The 20,794-nt window shown below is 38.9% G+C and overlaps 1 protein-coding gene across 1 annotated transcript in view; it reads left to right on the forward strand.

The window, feature by feature from the left end:
* The window catches only part of PLXNC1 (plexin C1), a 235,661-nt gene that overhangs the window by 108,373 nt on the left and 106,494 nt on the right, over positions 1 to 20,794 (forward strand). Inside the window, exons 11-13 of the mRNA XM_074221066.1 lie at positions 3,891 to 4,030; positions 13,842 to 14,021; positions 14,964 to 15,048. Of these exons, the coding sequence (XP_074077167.1) occupies positions 3,891 to 4,030; positions 13,842 to 14,021; positions 14,964 to 15,048 (405 nt within the window). The remainder of the gene's footprint in view (positions 1 to 3,890; positions 4,031 to 13,841; positions 14,022 to 14,963; positions 15,049 to 20,794) is intronic.

Raw genomic sequence — 20,794 nt, forward strand, 5'->3', positions numbered from 1 at the left:
CATATTTTTAATTTCTTTCAAAATCTGTTTTACCATTGATCTACCATCTTTATTTGCGGTTGCTTCATACCCCTTCATTTGCAAATTTCGTGAGCATGTTACTTCCTTCTGTTCCCTGGCTATTAAACCAAAGATGTTAAATAATTCTAAAACCTCATGCTCACCCTTTAGTCCCCTTAGGGCTTCCCTTTAATTAGTTGTGCCACCTTTAATCCTTCTAATGTCCTCTGCTTTGAGATTTCCAGTTGGTTTCAAATCCATGTGACTTTTTATCTAGCCCAGTTTGAAATAATTTCACAAGTTAACAATCTGTGAGACATTCTATTAAATGTTGACTGATGTCCAAGCTTTTAAAGTAGCTTTTTTAGTCCAGATTTATTTTTCTCCTAAATCAGATTAACTTGGTCCAATTTGGTCTTAATAAACCAGAGCTGCGGATTGCTCACGTTCCCATTGTTCTGTGAGATGTTAGCAACAAGTTCCTTTAGTAGTGTTGCTGTCGTGCATTGTATTAATGTCAAACTTAACCAAGGGTACTGTTCTTGCTAGAAACAGACTGTTCAAAAATGCTGTTTGTTAGTGTTGTTGCTATTTTCTTCTACTTTTAGGCTTCATTTTCTTAAATGGAAAAAACAGCACATTTATTCGTGATTCAATAACTCATCTAATTAACCCACTTTTAAAAGGCAGCCTCTTATTTAAGTTGTATAATTGTGGGACTTAAGTTCTCAAAGATCCAGAGTCCACTGTGGCTTGTGAAAGACATTTTTCCCCTGCACCACCATTTAAAAATAATTTTCTCGCACCATTAAAATAAAATTGCCAAGGAAACGGTCGACTTTATGGTTAGCTTCTGGCTAGTGAGTAGCTGTAACTGTCACACAAAGGAGCATTTTGATATATGGAAATTCCTGAGCAACAAGAGGAAGGAAAACCTCCCTGATACATTGAAAGAGAGGTTCTCTCTGTGGCTGGTGTGATCACTTTTCTTCAGTTCTGTTTAATCTCTTTTACACGTAAGGCTTTTATCCCTCACCACGTTTCCTCCAGTTGGCTCATGAATTTTGAGGACATATTGAAAAAACCCTGCTCCTTTTATAACTGGCCTGTTAGGTGGCAAGGTTCCTTTTCAAAAAGAAAAAAAAAATGGTTTGTCTGGTTTCTTCAACTTCCTGTTTGTGGAGAGGTTTTCTTCTTTTTTTCTTCAGTTAACATGTAAGCGGGTCACATTTGTAACAATTGTTAGAAATTAGATCTGACCTACCTTGGCTCCCCCCCCCCCATTTCTTGTGTATTTTTTGACTTTTAGAAGCACTTTAACACAGTTATGATTAGAAAAGGTCTTAGGGGCAAACCAGGAGGAAGCTAATCTAAGACCTTTTCAAAAGATAGGGGGAAAAAAAGCATCTGTTTGTATGAGATAGGTGGGCCTAGTCAGTTCCTTCCCCAGAAAGTTCAGTTGAACTTCAAACAAGAACATTTTTAAAAAATAGCCTTCCAAAGCAACTAGCAACCTCTCCTCAGGAAGATATAATAACCAAGAAGGTAGGCATAGTAGGTGTATCTAAAGTGTTTTTAGCCAGCATTTGGTGCTGAAATAACTCACTTTTAAGTGATTTTGCATTGAAGCTTAGCCTTGCAGGGGAGCTGAAATCTTTACTTAGGCTTTTTCCTCAGGTCAAAATCAACAAATAAATACAGGTTGAGAAAGGACTGGCCAGGTCCAAAAGACTAAAACTTAGGGATCATAATAGACCCTAACCTAATTACAAGTCCACAAATATAGTACTAGCTAGGAAAAAAAAAATCAATATGATACTGGGAGCTTTGTTTCTCCAAGAAAATTTACAGCTTGGAGCAACTGGGAGACCAATGGATTTTGAGTCAGAAGACTAGCTTCAAATCATATACTACTTTTGTGGCTTGAGGCAAGTCATTTTAGCTCTCAGGACTCAGTTTCCTCATCTGCAAAATTAATAATGTTGAAGTAGATAAATTCTGAGGTCTGTTTTTAAATCCAAATCTATGATCCTATGAAGCCTGGAAGGCAATAATGATTTGTATCCTTTGCTGCAGTACTATTATTTCTTAGTTATTTCGACTGCAGAAACTTTAATGAGCATTTTTGTTGACTTGAATTTGATATACGAGATTTAAAAAAAATGAGCTTTTTTGCTATACTTAGCAATAGTGAGGTCTTTGTTAGAGTATTGTGTTCAGTTTTGTGTGTGTGTGTGTGTGTGTGTGTGTGTGTGTGTGTGTGTGTGAGAGAGAGAGAGAGAGAGAGAGAGAGAGGATTTGAAGAAATTGGAATGGGTCTAATGTGATATAAGGGAAATTGAATTTGAAGTTAGGAAGGCTTAGCCGAGTATCCCAGTTCTGTTTCTATTTGTGTAACCTCAGGCAAAGGCATTTAGCTAGGTGCTGCAATGAATAGAGTACTGGGCCTGAAGTCAGAAAGGCTTCTCTTCCTGAGTTCAAATCCAGGGCTCACATACTTAGTAGCTGTGTGACCCTGGGCAAGTCACTTCATCTCTGCCTCAGTACCTTTGTAAAATGAGCAGAAGAAGGAAAGGTAAACCACTCTCGCATCTTTGCCAAGAAAACCCCAAATAGGGTCACAAAGAGTCAGACACAATTGAACAACAAAACTTTTGGCAAGTTAGGAGCCTCCTGAACCTCATTTTCCCCAACTATAAAGATGATCTCTATGGCTCTAATCTTAGGATCTCAAGAACAGGCAAAGTATTAAAGGGATAAGGAAAAAGGGTTGCTATGGAGAAAGGTTAAAGGAATTATTGATAATTTAAAAAAGAAAAGGTTGAAGGATTATGTGATTATTTTCTACAGGTAGACAAAGGACATTTGCTGGGAGTGGGAGGAATGCTGATCAGTTGTTATCTGAGTACTCAGCCTAAGCTCGAATGGAAGCCTGGACAATGTCATAAAATTTCAGAATTGGAAAGGATCTCTCAGAGGTTGTCAAATGCAACCACTGCTTGGGGGCGGGGGGGGGGGCACAGAATTTTCTTCTATAACTGAAAGGACAAGTTGTAATATAACCTGTGATTGAAGACCTGTGAAGGAAAACCCACCACCTCATGGATGCATTGCTGAGAGTCCTTAGAGTCTGTGGACTGGAACTCAATTCTTGACTCTGCTATTTATGACTAAGTGTTGTGGTTAATCAATTGTTTTCAATTGTGTCCGACTCTTGGAGTTTTCTTGGCAAAGATCCTGGAGTGGTTTGCCATATCATTCTCCAGTCCATTTTACAGATGAGAAAACTGAGGCAAACAGGGTTAAGTGACTTGCCCAGAGTCATACAACTAAGTAAGTATTTGAGGCCATAAATGTTGTCCAAGGCCATGAATATAAGAAGTATCTGAGGTCCGATTGGAAGCTGAGTTTCTTTTGACTCTAGAACGAAGGTTCTTTTCCTATCACTTCAAGCTGGCATATGTACAAGTGTGTTGGAAGCTCTCCAGTGCTCTGCAAGCATAAGGCATGATCATTTAGAATTATGATAATTATGTATGTTGTGAAGCCTATGGCAGCTGGCTTCCTTTGGCTTCTTTCCGTCCGTTGCCGTGTTTATTTTGTGAATCTCCAAAGACATCGAGGTAGAAAGCGATTTTGAGATATTGTAACGTCAAAGTCTTCAAACTGTTTTGTCTCTTTTGAGACAAAACTAATTGGTTTGACCTAATGCTTTTGTGAGTTGAGAAACAGATGAATCTTAAACCCTTTACCTCCTGAATTTCATTGATTTTGTTAAAGTGTCTGCATCTATTTGCAAAATATCGCAGTATCCCAATGATTTCTTCAAAGGACAATAATGTCACTTTCTATCATTAATCTTACATTTGTTGGTGTTGGATTTCCTGCAGGTTTTCTCCATCCAGTCTATAATGCCAGAGAAAGTATCAACCCTGGGGAAAAGTGACATGATTGTCATTGGAACCAACTTTACTCAAGCCTCTAACATCTCCATGATACTGAAAGGAACCAGCACTTGTGACCAAGATGTGTGAGTCAATTACTGTTGTTCAATTGTGCCGAGTCTCCATGACCCCATATGGGGTTTTCTTGACAAAAATACTGGAGTGATTTGCCATTTCTTTCTCCGATTAGAGTAAAATAAAAAATCCTCATAGATTTCTCAATGATACCATCCCCAATGATTTTCCAGTTCTTATCTTATTATTTGGGGAAACAACATGTAAATAATTATGGACAAATAAAATATAGATAGGATATGCAGTTTCAGAAGGGAAGACACTAGAATTAAGGGGGGGGTGGAGAAATGCTTCTTGTAAAAAGTGGAATTTTTGATGAGACATCAAGGAAGTCAGAGAGGTTGGGAGGTAAAGTTGAGGAAGAAAATTCCAAACACAAAGATAACCAGTGTTGGGAAATGGAGAAACCCATGGGAGGAATAATCAGGTCATAGAGTTAAGTGGAGCGGGGAGAGAGGTAGGAGGGCCCCAGGTCATGAAGGGATCTAAAAGTCAAACAGGATCTTATATTTGATTTTAGAGCTGATAGGGAGTTACTGAAGAAGGGGGTGATAGGTTCAGACCTGTATTTGAGAAGACCAGTTTGCTATTTGAGTGGAGGATGATCTGGGGTAAGGAGAGAATTGGTAAAGGAAGACCCCCCCCCCCCAAAGTAAGAGTTCAAATGTGGAGATGTGCAGCTTTTTAAGAGCACAATTTTAGATCTGGAGGGATCCTAGTCCACCCTCCTCATTTTATATATCTGAGAAAACAGAGTCCCGGGAAGTTAAGAAAACTGCTCAAATTCATACAAGTAGAATATTGCAGAGAAGAGATTTGAACTAGGATTCTCAGAGTCTAGACCCACTGACCTTTCCAGTATTCTACTTGGCCTTTGGCTCTTAATGTTTTGGCTTCATAACAATCTGCATCAATATATGTAAAATGAAAATAATCAGATTTCTTTCTAGTCTGCCTTCCCTCCTCTTCCCTTTCTCTTTCTCTCTCCCCACCTCTCTTCTCTACTCATCCCTTTTTTGTTCTCCCTCTCTTTTTCTTCATCCTACACTTCTTTTCTTTCCTCTCCCTTTCTCTCTCTCTCCTTCTTTCCCTTTTGTCTCCTCTTTTTCCTCTCCTCCCTCTACTGTTTCCCCCTCTCCTTTCCTCTTCATACTCATTTACTCCTCTTTCCCCTTTTCCCTTCACTCCCCATCTTCTACCTCTTTCTTTCCTCCCTCCTTCTCTCTCTCCCCCTCTTTTTGTTCTCTTCTTTCTCCTTCTCAGTTCCCTATTCCCCCTGCCTTTTACTGCTTCCTTTTTTCCTTCCCTTTCCTTTCCCTTCTCCTTCCCCTACCTTCCCCTTCTCCTCCTTTCTGCCTTGTTATTTCCCCACTCTCCCTCTTTTTTCTGTTTTCTTTCCTTCATCCCTCTCTCCTCTCCATTTTTTCTCCTCCCCATTCCTTTCATTATCCAAAAGTGGTTGAAAAATTTAAAACAAGCCACGCTATAGTCTGAATTATTCAAAATTGAATACAGAATCAGTTCTTGTAGTAAGAATAAAGACAGAACCTTGTGTCATCTCCTTAATCTAGGCAGTCTCTAATGAGGAAGTTTCTTCTCCTAGTCAAGGTTGGCACTTTGTCTGCAGCTCGGTGTCCTTAAGCTTTACAGGTTAAATGAATTGTTCAGGATCACTTAGACAATAAATATCAGGGACTGACCTTGAACCCCTTCCCTTGCTGGTTTGGAGGCCATCTCCCTGTCCACTGTTCCCTGGGCCTGTGGGGTTTAGGGTTTAGCTCCTCAGAGACATGCATATATCATTTTCTATGCCAGCTTCATTCACTGAGCTCTCTGTCATAATCCATTTGCTACACACATCCTCATACACAATTATCATTCCATTCTGAATCAATGAATTTGGTATCTGTGTTCTTGGTGAAGTTAACTGTTTCTTACTGTCCTTATTCCTGTGTTTTTGCCATTTTTCTAAAATTAGCTACACACTGTGCTTATCTCTTCATGGCAATGTCATTTTCATAGCTTTTATTCAGATTAAATACCTTATTATTATATGCCCTCTCTCCCCCTTTCTAGATGTGAGATGGTGAAGTTAGCCACCTGTGTTTGCATAGAAAGGTGATCAGCTCTGTGGAAACAATAAGTGTTTTTGAGGGAGTCGGGCTATTTCTGACTGATTATGCCAGCATTTCAATTCTGAATGTGTCTTGAAGCTCCAGAGTTATTAAATTAAATGGCTAAGAGATCCCTATCTGAGCAACATCTCACTAACCACATCTGTGGCAGGAAGCCCAAGGTCACTGGCAGCAAAGGCCACGTTCCCTTAACGGTAGAACATTGTTTGATTGCTTTAACCCGAATCATCATCCTGTCATTCCTAAAGGACAAAGACGTGTGCTGAGAAGGAATGAGGAGAGCAGAGAACCATCTGTTGTCACATGGCTCTCTTGTAGTTAGCTATTAATTTGGGATTAGAACATCCGATCAGTTTTATAATGTCATAGTTAGTCTTAGAAAAGCCATTGAGCTCAATCTCTTAATTTTAAAATTGAGGAAACTGAGTCAAAATGGAAGATTTACTTAAGATTGTAGCGCCAATAAGATCCAAAACCCAATTTTAACTTCAGTCCTTCTGATTTATGTTCATGAATGCTACAGAGGTTTTCCCCGCTAGTAATTTTCTCCATGAACAACTCATTAATTTTATAATGCCTATGACTAGTTTTGTAGTTAGATGGGCCCTAAAATGCTAAGTCATCATAGGTTCATAAATTTAGAGCCCAAAGGAGACTTGGAGACCATCAAGTCAAAAACTTTCATTTTATTGATAAAGGGACTGAAGTGACTTGCCCCGGGTCACACAGGTAGCAAGTGTTTGAGAGAAGACTTCAACCCAGGTCTTTCTGACTCCATGACTGTGTTTGTCAACTGTACTACCTTCTCCAAAACCTTCCTTTTACAGTTGAGGCAGCCAAGTACCAGAGAGATTGATTCACTTCCAGTCACAAAGGTAATAAGTGACAGAGGTGAGATTTGAACTGGGGACCTCAATTTACACTTTTATTTGCAGTGCGGTGTGCTTTTTCCCCTAATCACAAGAGCTTTCAGAAAGAAAACACTCTCATGGGGTAGTGAGGGAATGCTAAGCCAGAATGTGATTTAGGTGTTTCCTGAATTTATTCTTGTTTCTTAATAATGCATGCATACTTCAGATAGGAATAATAGATTGTTGCTGTGTATCAAAATTGTGCCAGGCATTATGCAAATAGAGCCGGCTCTTAATTATTTATGCTGCTTGGAGTTTCTTTTCAGAAACTAGTTTTAGCCCCAAGTTTCCCAGAAAGGCAGAAACTGGGTGCTTCCCGATGGATCTTTGCCTGATCTCCAAGGATGCTTTGGATCTGGCCGGGCAAAGGAGACCTTGGGTATATCCAGGCATCCATCCCACAGCCAGTGGAGGATTTCTAGGAATTCTAGAAATTGAGAGCTGGAAGAGGTCTTAGAAATCATTGAATGTAGCCCCCTCCTTTTAGAGACAATGAGACCCCTTTAGGTCAAGTGACTTTCTGCTAAGGCAGGAGTTCTTAACTATTTTTGTATCAGGGACTGCTTTTACAATGTGCTGAACCTTAGGTATACCTTATAATTCATAGGATTATAGAAGATAATGAAATGAAGATATATTCCCCCCACTCCATCTATATCCATGGACTCCTTGAAATCTTTTAAGCGACCAGTATTATGGATGAAGGCTTTCAGTAGCCTTGGGATTTGACCTTTCTATTGGTTTTATAATGTCATAGCTAGAGTCTTAGAAGGGCCATCTAGACCAATCTCTTAATTTTACAAATGGGGAAACTGAATAAAAAAATGAAAGATTTGCTCAAGATTGTAGCACTAGTAAAATCCTGACCAGGGGTTCTTGTATTTTTTGTTTTTGTTTTTTTTTTTAAATATCATGGATCCCTTTTACATTCTGGAGGCAGTTTTTTGATCCTTTCTCAGAACAGTGGTTTTTTTTTTAATTTTAATTTTTTTCTCCAATTACATGCAAAAAATAATTTTAAACATTCATTTTCTGTAAGATTTTGATTTCCACATTTTTTCTACTTCCTTTCCCCTATGGCATCAATTAATCTGATATAGAATAAACTTGTACTATCATGTTAAGCATATTCTCATATTAGTCATATTTTGAAAGAAGAATCAGAAATAAAATGAAAAAAACCATGAGAAAGAAAAAACCCATAAAACAAATTTTTATAAAGTGAAAATAGGGGCGGCTAGGTGGCGCAGTGGATAAAGCACTGGCCCTGGAGTCAGGAGTACCTAGGTTCAAATCCAGTCTCAGACACTTAATAATTACCTAGCTGTGTGGCCTTGGGGAAGCCACTTAACCCTATTGGCCTTGCAAAAAAAAAAAAATCCCTAAAGTGAAAATAGTAATCTTGTGAATGATGTTTTCCATCATAAGTCTTTTAGAATTGTCTTTGATCATTGTACTTCTGAGAGGAACTAATCATAGTTCTGAGAAGGACTATCACAATTGATCATTACACAATATTGCTGTTAATGTGTACAATGCTCTGGTTCTGCTCACTTCACTCAGCTTCAGTTGATTTAAGTCTTAGCAGGTTTTTCTGAAACCTACCTGCTTATCATTTCTTACAGAACAATAGTATTCCATCACATTCATCCACCACAATTTAGAACATTTTTTAAATACATAAAATAAATTATGTGGGATTACAAAGGAAGCCAATTATACTGAAATATAGTTCTTAAACATTAAAAACAAATAAATTCAAAGACTCCAGGTTAAGAACCGTTGCTCTAAGGTTAAAGATGGTAAATCTGAAAAATTTTCCTATAAGAAGCTGGAGTTTTAACCTTGATCCTTTGTTGTTGTTGGTTTTTTTTAACATTTAATTTATTTTTTTCACATTACTACAGTAGTCTTGTTGTAAAAGTAAATGTAACTCCCCCTACATAAAGAAAGCTCAAAAAGATAAAGTGAGAGGAAAAAAGTGTACTTCAGTCTGTGTTAAGCCACCATCAAGCTCTATCTCTGGAATGGATTGAATTCTTTATCATAAGTCCATTAGAGAAGTTACTTCAATATTTCTTTCCCATAGCTGCTTCTGTTAGCTGTATTTCCTTCCATCCTGTTCCTCTCCACCCCAATTTATTCTATTCTATCTCTTTTCACCCTGTCCCTTCTCAAAAGTGTGTTGTATCTGCCTACCCTCCCCCATGACCTTCCCTCTCTTCTATCCCCTTCTGTCTCCCTGTCCCCTTTCTCCCATCCCTTTCCTCTCTTTTTTTCCCCTCTGTTCTCACTCATTCCCCCTTGCCTTCCTCCGTTCCACTCCATTGCAAAACCTTTTTCCTTGCCTCTTACATAAAATATCTTAGCCCATTCTATCTCCTTTCCCTTTCTCCCAGGACATTCCTTTCTTACCCATTAACTCCATTTTTGTAACATAAATTATACCTTTATGATATAGTACACCTTCGTATTCAACTCCCTCCTGTTCCTGTGTCCTTCTAACTGCTCTAATAAATGAAAAGTTTCATATGAGTTATCAGTATCATCTTCTCATGCATACAAGCATTTCACCATCATGAAATCCCTCATAATTTGCCCTTCTCACCCACCCTCCCATGCCTTCTCTCTATGCTTCACCTGAGTCCAGTACTTGGAGATCAAACTTTCTGTCAGCTCTGGTCATTTCAAAAGGAAAGTTTGAAAGTCCCCTATTTCATTGAATGTCTATCTTTTCCCCTGAAAGAGGATGTTCAGTTTTGCTGGGTAGTTTGATTTTTCACTTGTAACCCAAGCTCTTTTGCCTTCTGGAATATCATATTCCAAGCCTTACGAGCCCTTAATATTGACTGAATCCTTTGTGATCCTGAATGTAGCACCACAGTATTTGAATCGTTTCTTTCTTTTTTCCTTTTTGTAAGGCATTGGGGTTAAGTGACTTGCCCAAGGTCATATGGTGTCTGAGGTTAGATTTAAACTCAGGTCCTCCTGACTCCAGGGCCAGTGTTCTATCTACTGTGCTCCCTAGTTGCCCTTTGAATTGTTTCTTTCTGGCTTTTTGTAATATTTTCTCTGACTTGAGAGGTCTGGAATTTGGCTATAATATTCCTGGGAGTTTTCATTTTGGGATCTCTTTTGGGAGGTGATCAGTAGATTCCTTCAATTTCTATTTTACCCTCTGCTTCTAAGATCTCAGGGTAATTTTCCTAGAGAATTTCTTTTAAAATGAAGTTTAAGCTTTTTTCCTGGTCATGACTTTCAGGTAGCCCAATAATTTTTAAATTATCTGTCCTGAATTTGTTTTCCAGGTCAGTTGTTTTCCAATGAGACATTTCACTTTTTCTTCTAGTTTTTCAATATGTTTTCAAATATTTTCAAAATTTTTTTATTGTTTCTTGATTTCTCACAAAGACATACATTTCCCTTAGCTGCGTTCTACATTTGAAGGAATTATTAACCTGATTTTAACTCTTTGTGAAGGTGGAGCTCTGCTTCCAGACAGGAGGATGCACTGTCCCAAGCTTTTGAGGGTTTCTGTTACTGTTTTCAGGAACACCCCTCCCAGGGATCTCAATTCCTTCAAGGTCTTATGAGAGACTCTGCCCATCTCCTGACCTGTGCTCTGATCTGTGGATGACCACAAGCCCTGGAACCGTGAAGAGGGTCCCCATTTTGCTAAGGCAATATAGGGCCTATCTGCAACCTGGATCTGAGTGTGGGCAAAGCAGTAGCATCTTGCCCCAGGGATAGTGGAGAGACCTCAGTAGTCTCCCTCAACCCCCTTACTGACTGTGGACTGAGCACTCTAGAAGCAGCTGCTGGGTGGCTCCACAGACCAGCTCCCAGTTCCTGGGCTAGGACTGCTCTGAGGGCTACACTAGTCTGGGTTCTACCTCACTCTGGTGCAGCAGAGTTTTCCTGCTGACCTTCCAAGTTATCCTTGGAAATCCCTGGGCTGAGAGGTCTGGAAATTGCCCCCCCCCCACTGCCATGGACCCTGGTGCCCCCAGGGACCCAAGAAGTCTGGAGCTGATTCACTACACTGGAGGGGCTCTTTCCAATTCTGGTGGAACCGACCCTTCCTGCGGATCTTCTGGAAATTTTTTTCACTCAGTCTTTCTGTAGTTTCCACCTCCCTAAAATTTGGTTAGAGTCATAATGTTAAGGCATTTGGAGTGGTCTGGGGAAGAAATTCTGGGAATTCCTGCCTCTACTCCACCATCTTAGCTCTGCCCCAGCTGGTCTTTTGACTATAAATTCTTTCTTTCTTTCTACTTCCTCATATTGCTTCTGAATTTGCTTATTGGTTTATTGTTGGGTCCCTAATGGAACTTATGGAACTGAACCTCAGAGCAGTGAAGGAAAGGGTCACATCCATTGATTTAGTGGCCTGCTCTCCTGGATATTCCTGTTGCACCATGTTCTTGTCAGGATACATCTGAAGTGTATGTTTAATTTTAAGTTTCAAAAGGTCAGTGGCAACCTAAAGATGTCCCAACCAAGTGAGCAGGATGCTGAAGGGGTCTCAAAATCATGTCATCCACAGAACTGGGACGTTGAACTATTGGGGGAATGTGTACAATAGATTTCTTCTTGTATTAGAAGGGCTTTGGTAAAGAGAGACAAGTCAAGACAAGCATTTATCAAGTGCTAACTTTATATCAGAAACTGTGTTAAGTGATAGGCAAACAGATATGAGCACAAAGACAATATCTACCATCCAGGAGCTTATATTCTAATGAGGAAAGACAACATATAAAAGACCACAAAGGAGGAGGGGGCTATGTAACCACCCAGAGTTAGGAATCGGGTCTATAAAGAAATGTCCACAGGGCTCACCTGGGCACTTTCCTTGAAATGGGGGATCTGAGAGGAACCAGTTAATCAGAAGAAGAGGCTCCAGAAGTGGAATGTTTTCAGGGTATTATTGCATGTGAATGATGAGGAATCAAAGGTTCACTCTTTAGAGTATATTGGTTTATTAAGCAAGGCATGCTGATTGCCCCACAAACTAGGGACCAGACCTCCTCATCAAGGTGTGAACAAAAACAATTAATTAAATAAGATCAATTACTTAAAAGGAAGCAATACAAAATTAGGTAAACTGATTTCAACTTGAATAAAAGATTAGGAGCTTTCCAGGTTGGGAGGGGGGAAGAATGAACAAGTGCCATTCCCTAAAATTTGAAAAAGAGGTATCCCACTCCCCACAATATCTATAAATAATCAAAGAAAGGTGGAAACAATAACTAATTGATCTGAGGGGGCCAGTTTTCAGATATGACACATGTGTTGTTTGAGATATATAATTCTGAGAAAACTCCTTATACTAATCTTTGGGTCTGATTGAATTTTTGGTCATTGTAACCTGGGTTACTCGATAAGACTCTCTAAGCAGCTGGTAGAGATGTTCCAGCTTCCCAGGGCTAGGTTCAATCAATACAGGAAGGTTGTCTCCCAATTCCCACTACTGAATTAAGTTTCCTCAAAGGACAGATTTTGGACCAGACCCAAAATTGAGTAGAAACTAAGTTAGCTCCAGAACTGAATCACTAGATGAAGTGAGTGTGATTCACTCAGTTCCCACAATTCGCCACTTACTATCCTAATACCTTCAATTCCCTCAAGGTGAAGGCTATTGTGACGTTGTGAATAAAAGTCTGGAAAGTCAGAACTGGAGAGAAAGAAAACTGAGATGAGTTTGTTCCAGAGAGCAGAATTCAGAGCAGTGGATTAAAGTGTTAGGGAGGAATGTTTAGACTCCATGGAAAGAAGAGTGGGTGCAGCTACATGGCACAGTGGATAGAGCACTGACTGTGGAGTCAGGAGGATCTGAGTTCCAATTTGGCCTCAGACTACCTATTTATCTGTGTGATCTTGTGCAAGTCATATAGCCCCATTGCCTTGCGAAAATCTTTAAGAAAAAAAAAAAAGATTAAGCTTTCTCAACATAGAATGAGATGACTTTGGAGACCCATTCTCAAAATAGGGAAGAGAGAAATAAAGTCAAAGAATCTGTTTTCAAATCTCTCCTCTAAGACTTGGCAAATCACTTAACTTCCCTGAACCTCAGTTTCTTCAGCTTGTAAAATGAACAAATTGGACTAGAAAGCCCCTTGGTTACCTTCGAAGACAGCAAAATTAACTCCCTTTTAGTGTTTCCTTCAACAACCTGTAGGGATGACTAGATGAATAATTCCCCAAACTACATATCTGGGGGTTATCACTCTCTTAAACTCCAAACCTTTATCTCTCACTTCCTGTTAGACATCTCCACCTCAATGTCCCAAATCACATCATCCAAAGACCGTGTTATTTTCTGCTTGAAATCCAGCTATTTTTTTGGTAATTTCCCCATTTTTCTTATAGACACCATGACTCTTCTGGTCATCTAGAGTCACAACCTCTGTTAGTAATTCTTCATTCTCCTTTCCCTCTTACCTCCCTGATTCATTTTTCTTTTTTTCTTCACAATGCTTGAAAAGCGGGGGCTTAAAGGATGCTCATCGAATGCTTTAGAAGGTTGTTTTTTTTCCTCTTATATTTCTTACTCCCATTAATGGAGATTCCTATGCCAGGGTGAGATGAGAATGAAGAGGAAGAGGAGGAGGAAATGAGTCCCCAGGTAATCCAGAAACTGAATCTGGATAAGAGCCAGTTGGATGTAGGTGGTTCCTTAGTAAATACTGGGTTAGTATGATTTTAACGAATTTAAGACTACTAAAGGGAATCAGCCATGATCAAATGCTAACTGTCCTTTTCCTCATCTATTCTAGAATACATGTTTACCAGGTGCTGAATGACACACATATGAAATTCTCTCTTCCATCAAGTCGGAAGGAAATGAAGGATGTTTGTATCCAGTTTGACGGTAGTGACTGCTTTCCCGCCGGGACGCTGTCTTTTGTGGCATTGCCTTTGTGTTCCTCTATATTTCCACTCACCACATGGATCAGGTAACTTCTAGAATCTCGGCGACATTGTCTTTTTTTGATGTCATTAAACAGACATAACCATGGCATTAGTTTCACCAAAGTAAATTTGGGTGGAGAGAAGCCAGAATGAAAACCTTTCAGAGATTCTCTTAACAGAAAGGGGAAATTCCAAACAAATCAAAACTATCCCAATTTGACAAATATGGTCAAAAAGCAGAAATCCTCCCTGTGGTTAAATTAGAATCTAGACACAGGTGTGGAAATTTAAACCTATTGCTGTCTCTTCATCATACTTCTAATTTTTAAAGTAAATCCTGAATTCAGCTACACATTAAGATCTCTTTGAAATCTTCCCAGATGTTCCTCTTGCTGAGGGTTAGATGTGAAAAGGTTCCAGGAGGTGCTTATCTTTTTTTTTTTTTTTGCTCATTAACCACTCCCAAAGGCAAACCACTAAGATACTGTCATAATGCAAGATAAAACTACTAACCCTGAGTTGTTTGCACAGTAGTGGCTGGAACACCTCTGAGACCTTTTCCTCTGAGGTCTGTTCCACAGATAGATAAGGTAAATAAACTGGCTAGATTTCAGATGGAAGGCTCACTGTTTGAAACCCATGTCATTGGCCTTGCTGTCAACAGGAACTCCATCCAATTGAGCTAACACGTCTGGACTTCTGTCCCAGTGAATGAAAGTTTTCTAGTCTATATAAACAGAGGTTTAGAGGAAATCTCTCCCTCGCACAGAGCCACCTGTCAACTTCGCATAGTGTGGAGACTTTGATTTGGACACAATCTCACAAATGTAAAATAGACTTACAGTTCCAATTAAATTTGTCCCAAGTTTGACAATTGCTTTGTTAGCCTAGGGGGGAAGAAGTGGGGGATAGGAGGAGGGAAGAAGTTTAAATATTAACTATGACATAGCCTAACTGGCCAATAATTTCTTTGTTCATTTTTGCAGTGGTGGTCAAAATATAACCATAGAAGGCCGGAATTTCGATGTAATTGACAGTTTAATTATTTCCCATGAAGTGAAAGATTTCAGTGTAAGTCATAAGAACGTGTCTAATGATTGCCATTTTCACTTATCACTCTGCTGCTGTGATAACTAAAATTCATTTGTTATTTTGATTGTTATTGTCTCGTTTTCAGTCGTGTCCAACTCTTTGTAGCTCTATTTGAGGTTTTCATGGCAAAGACATTGAAGTGCTTTGCCATTTCCTTCTGTAGCTCATTTTGCAGATGAGAAAAACTGAGGCAAACAGGGTAGAAATGACTGGTCCATGGTAACATGGCTAGTACGTGTCTTAGGTCATATTTGAACTCGGGTTCTCCTGATGCCAAGGCTGGGCATTCTATTCACTCTACTACCTAGCTGCCCATAAAATCCATTTAGGAAATTATATTGTTTTTAATGCTTTTTTTCTGACCCAGTTCTCTGTTGTCATTGCCATATTCTTTTTTTTTTTGCAAGGCAATGGGGTTAAATGACTTGCCCAAGGCCACACAGCTAGGTAATCATTAAGTGTCCAAGGTCAGATTTGAACTCAGGTCCTCCTGACTCCAGGGCCAGTGGTCTATCTGCTGCACCACCTAGCCATCCCACCATTGCCACATTCTTGATGGTGAAATCCCTCTCCTAATGCATTTTGGTCCCTGCTCAGTAATTTAGTCCTGAGTTTAGTGACCAGTCCAGGATCATCCACATAGTATATTTCTACATATTTTATTGATATTTTATTTTATTTTTCCAATTACATTTTGTGAAAGGTTTTCGACATTCATCCACATGCATATGCATATTTTTAAGTTACATAATTTTCTTCCATCCTTCCTTCCCACTCCCCTCCCTGCAGCAGGAACACATTTGTGTTCACACAGAGTATTTCAAAGGCAAGAGCTGAATTCAGATTTTCCTAACACTGATACAAGTTCCCTCTCTCCTATTCTGTGTGCTCAATTATTATTTTTTTAACTGAATCTGTATGAAATAGTGAGAAGAGTGTTGGATTTGAAGTGCGAAAGACCTTGGCAAAGAACTCCTCTAATACCATATCATCCTGGATAAATAACTTAATCCAATGGAATCTCAAGCAATTTCCTAAGATCTAGAATGAAAAACATAGTGCAGCCTTCCCATTGATAGATGCAGGCACTATGGCCCAGGGAGAGGAAGGGACTTGATCAAAGTTACACTGTCAAGAAGGCAAAGAGGCAGGCTTTTATCCCAGATTCTCTGTCTAAAGAGCCGTACCTACTGCCTCCCATTCATCTAATGAATTATAGATTTGCCTCACTGACAAAAACAGAGTATATTCCCTCACTGATGAAATCACAGATGATTGATGATTAAATAATTTTACATTTCGTGTGTTGAATGGCAGGGTAAATGATAGTCTAAAACGGTATCAGTCTGCATTTGCCTATTATGGAGTTTTCTGTGCTCAAATATTTCTTTTTTTCATTCAGTCCTTAGCACCCCCCCATAAGAAAAGAAAGGGCAGTGGTTTTCATACCCATCTTACTGATGGGACCACTCACCTGTCATCTCTTTTCGTTTTTTGGTCCTTTTGATTCCTTTATTTGGTCTCTTCCTTTTTTTTTTCTCCCTCTTTCTTAATCTAGCTTTCTGCCCTGATCAAACCTAAATTAGAATACCTTGTTTAGAAATTACATTAAAATAATAATAATAATAATAATATTCAATTTTCCACCAATTACATGTAAAAACAATTTTTCACATTCATCTTTTTTTTTTAAGTTTTCCATCCCTCTATCCTATCTGTCCCACCCTCCTCTGCCCCACCCTGAGATGGTAAATAATCTGATATTGGTTATGTATTAACAGCCATGTAAAACATTTCCATATTAGTCATTTGCTACTTTTTTAAAAGAATGTTTTTTTCTCAATTACATGTAAAAACAATTTTTCATTTTCTTTTTTTAAATTTTGAGCTCCAAATTCCCTCCCTCTCTCCCCTCCCCATCCTTGAGAAGGTAAGCACTTTGCTATGTATATGTGTGCAGTGATGTGAAAAAATTTACATATTAGCATGTTGCAAAAAAGAATGCCAATCAAAAAAATAGAAAAACAAAACCCAGGAAAAATACAGTTTTATTTGCATCCAGTCTCTTTTTCTGGAGGTGAAAATATCTTGGATCATTGTTCTGCTGAGACTAATGAAATCATTCACAGTTGATCATTGTACAATATTGTTGTGGCTTTTCTATTCTCCTGTTCTGTTCACTCTACTCTGTATCAGTTTATAGAAAACTTCCCAGGTTTTCTTGTTCATCATTCCTTATAGCACTATGGTATTCCATCTCAATCATATATCACACCTTGCTCAGCCATTTACCCAATGAATTTACCCAATGAACCATCCCCTGATTTTCCAATTCTTGGTCTCACAAAAAGAACTGCTACAAATAGTTTTGAATATGTAGCTTTTTTTTCCTTTGTCTTTGATCTCTCTTTGGGATACAGACCTGATAAGTGATATTGCTGGGTCAAAGAGTATGCACCCTGAGGGTAGAGTTCTGAATTGCTCCTCAGAATGGTTGGATCAGCTCACAACTCTACCATCAGAGCATTAGTGTCCCAAAATTTATACATCTCATCCACCATTGTTCATTTTCCCCTTTTTGTCCTCTTAGCCAATCTAATAGATGTGAGGTCATACATTTTAAGAAGGATATTAGCACGAATGGAGAATTTGAGGAGGGCCACCAGCAGGATAACTAGTATGAACATTAAATGTTGAAACTGTGGACTTTTAGCCTTGGAGAGGACATTCTTGATAGTTGGAAGACTATCATGTGCAAGAGGAGGGATTCGACTTTTTCTTGATCAGAAATGGCCAAGAAGCAGATTTAGAATTGTTGTAAGGAGACCTGGAGCTGTCCAAAAGCAGACTGCCTTCAGAGGTCATGAGTTCTCTGAAAGTGGACATCTTCAGGCAAAGGTTGGAGAGGTTATTGAGGGAATTCCTGTAACAAGTATGGGTTGACCTAGGTCAGTAGTTTCAAACTCAAGTAAAAACAGGGTTCACTGAACTCTTCAGAAGGATCACTGTAGGCCACATATAGACTTAATTTTTAAATGTATTGTCATAAATATATTTTTCTTTATTTTGTTAAATGATTCCCAATTGCATTTTAATATTTATCTGACATTCAGAGAGCCATGTTTTTGAAACCTCTGGTCTAGGCAACCTTTTTAGCTTTGTAATTCTAAATATCTGATAAGCCCATTGGCCAGTTAGAGAAACCCAGAGATCTTCCCCAATTGTAAGTCTGGACGCCTTCTGTCCCTTGTGTTGGAGCCCCTATGATCCCATCTTCAGTTTCCCAATGACATTATTCAGGTACTCATTAAATTGTCTTCCATGTACATTAGAATCCAATACATTCTCCTTTTTTACATAGTTCAAGGATCTTTAGTAATTTGGGCGTATCATTGTGGGACCTCCTTGACATATCATTTTGTAGGTCTTCACCAGGTGAAGAGGATTTATCTTAACTCTGACCTTTTTGTTAATACCTTTCTCTTCTGCCCTTTTCTAAGTCAGGGAAGATTTCAGCTCATAGATTTAGTGTCGGGCAGACGTTAAAGGTCATGCGATCCAGTTGTCTCATTTTACAATGAAGAAAAATGCTGTCCAGCGTTGTGGTTGCATGGTTAGTAAGTGGCGAAACTCGGATCTGAAGTCAAGTCCTTTGCATCTAAACCTAACCCCTTTCTCAGTGTATAATAATGGAAGTGAGACTCAAACTTAGTCTCTCTGATTTCATATCAGCTCTCTGAAGAATCACCCAAACCTCAACCCCTAGCCCAGTCAGGAAAGATTGAAAAACATCTCTGTTACCTCCAAATGTCATCTCTCTCAACTCAGGAGGTTTATTTTTAGGCGGCTCTTCCCACATATGGCATTATATTGTCCTGCTTGGGGTTGGTTATTTGCTTTTTTTTTTGAAGGTAATTTGGGTTAAGTGAATTGCCTAGGATCACACAACTAGTATCTGAGATCAGATTTGAACTCAGGTCCTTCTGATTCCAGAGCAGGGAGTCTATCAACTGCATCACTTTGATGCCCCATCTGGAGCTATTTCTAATTCTAACTTGCTTCTGATTTTAAGTCTTGCCTCGATGACCCTCTTGCAGTCAGTGAATGGTATCAGAACATCCCATTAATTGAATCCTTCACCTAACAGCCAGTTGGACTAATTTTTTTCACGGACTAAGGCAGGGGGTGGTTTGGATGTCATGGAGACACAGGCTTAGTGGTTTGAGTTAGTAAATATGTGGACACAGCAGGTGATTGGAAATAAGGTTCATTAGCCCTAGTAAATCACATAAATGTGTTTCTCCATGGACGAGGACCATTGCTTGTCCTAAAAGTCTTTTTGACCTAATAGAACTGGCTTGACCTGAGAAGAACCAGTAGTCTTTAGGAAATAGGATGAGATGACCTAAATTTGGATGTTTTTATTAAACCTAGAAATGAATGATTTTTAGCAGTGTCTTAAAAATTGTTCCCTTTTAGGAAATCCTGGACTCTTGCTTCATTTCCTATCCACTTACCCAGCTGCCATTAATGTACACTCCTATAAAATCACAACTTTAAAAGGGGAGGTGACCTCTGAGACCCTTAAGTCCAAGCCAGTTGTTTTCCAGATATAGGAACATGCCTTTCCCAAGGTCAAAAAGGTAGGAGATGACAGTAATAGAGCTAAGATTTTCCTTAACTTTGAATGGAGGACTTCTGATTCCAATTCCATAGTAATCCACTGTCCATTCCATTGCTTCTGGAAAGGGATTGACTTCCCATGCTTGGCATCCCTGTGACTCCTCAAACCAAACCCATTTCCCTGGCTACCATCCTCACTCTGTGTTATCTCCTAATGTAAGCTCCCCGAGGGCAGGAATTGTCTTTGACTCACCAGTATACAGCACATTTCCCAGCATTTAATAAATACTTTTTTGCTCTTTTATAGAAAGGATTGTGGATTTCACCCAATCTCATTATTTTACAATGTAAGAGTGAAATGCAGAGAAGACCCTTAGGATATTAAATTGTTTGAGATCATACAAAAGCTTAAGTATGCTAATCTCCTATCTTTATCTTCCTTATTTATTTATTTATTTATTATAGATGCTGCAAGGCAATGGGGTTAAGTGATTTGCCCAAGGACACATAGCTACGTAGTTATTAAGTGTCTGAGGCCAGATTTGAACTCAGGTACTCTTGACTCCAGCGCCGGTGCTCTATCCACTGTGCCACTTAGCTGCCCCTCGTATCTTTATTGTATTTTTTTTTCAATTACAGTAGAGAGTTTTTCAGTATTCCTTTTTGTAAAAATGTTCTCTTTCCTTCTCTTTCCTCCCCAAGACAGCAAACAATCTGATATAGGTTATACACAATTGAGTTAAACATACTTCCATATTAGTCTGTTGTGAAAGAAGAATCAGAACAAAAGGGGAAAATTATGAGGAAGAAAAAGCAAAAAAAATTGCCTGTTTTTTTTAATCATCAGAAATCTATTATCTCCTCTCCCCCATTAGAAAAAGAAAACCCTTGTAACAAATATGCAGTCAAGTAAAGCCAAATTTCCACATTGTTGTTGTGTCATTTCAACTTGAGATCACATTTAGAGTTTTATTAGCAAAAATGCTGGATTGGTTTGTCATTTCATTCTCCAGCTTATTTTATAGATGAGAAAACTGAGGCCAATAGGGTTAAATGACTTGTACAGGGTCACACAACTATTAAGTGTTTAAGGTCAGATTTT

The sequence above is a fragment of the Macrotis lagotis genome, chromosome 2, assembly GCF_037893015.1.
Source record: "Macrotis lagotis isolate mMagLag1 chromosome 2, bilby.v1.9.chrom.fasta, whole genome shotgun sequence".
In the NCBI taxonomy this organism is placed as follows: Eukaryota; Metazoa; Chordata; class Mammalia; order Peramelemorphia; family Peramelidae; genus Macrotis; species Macrotis lagotis.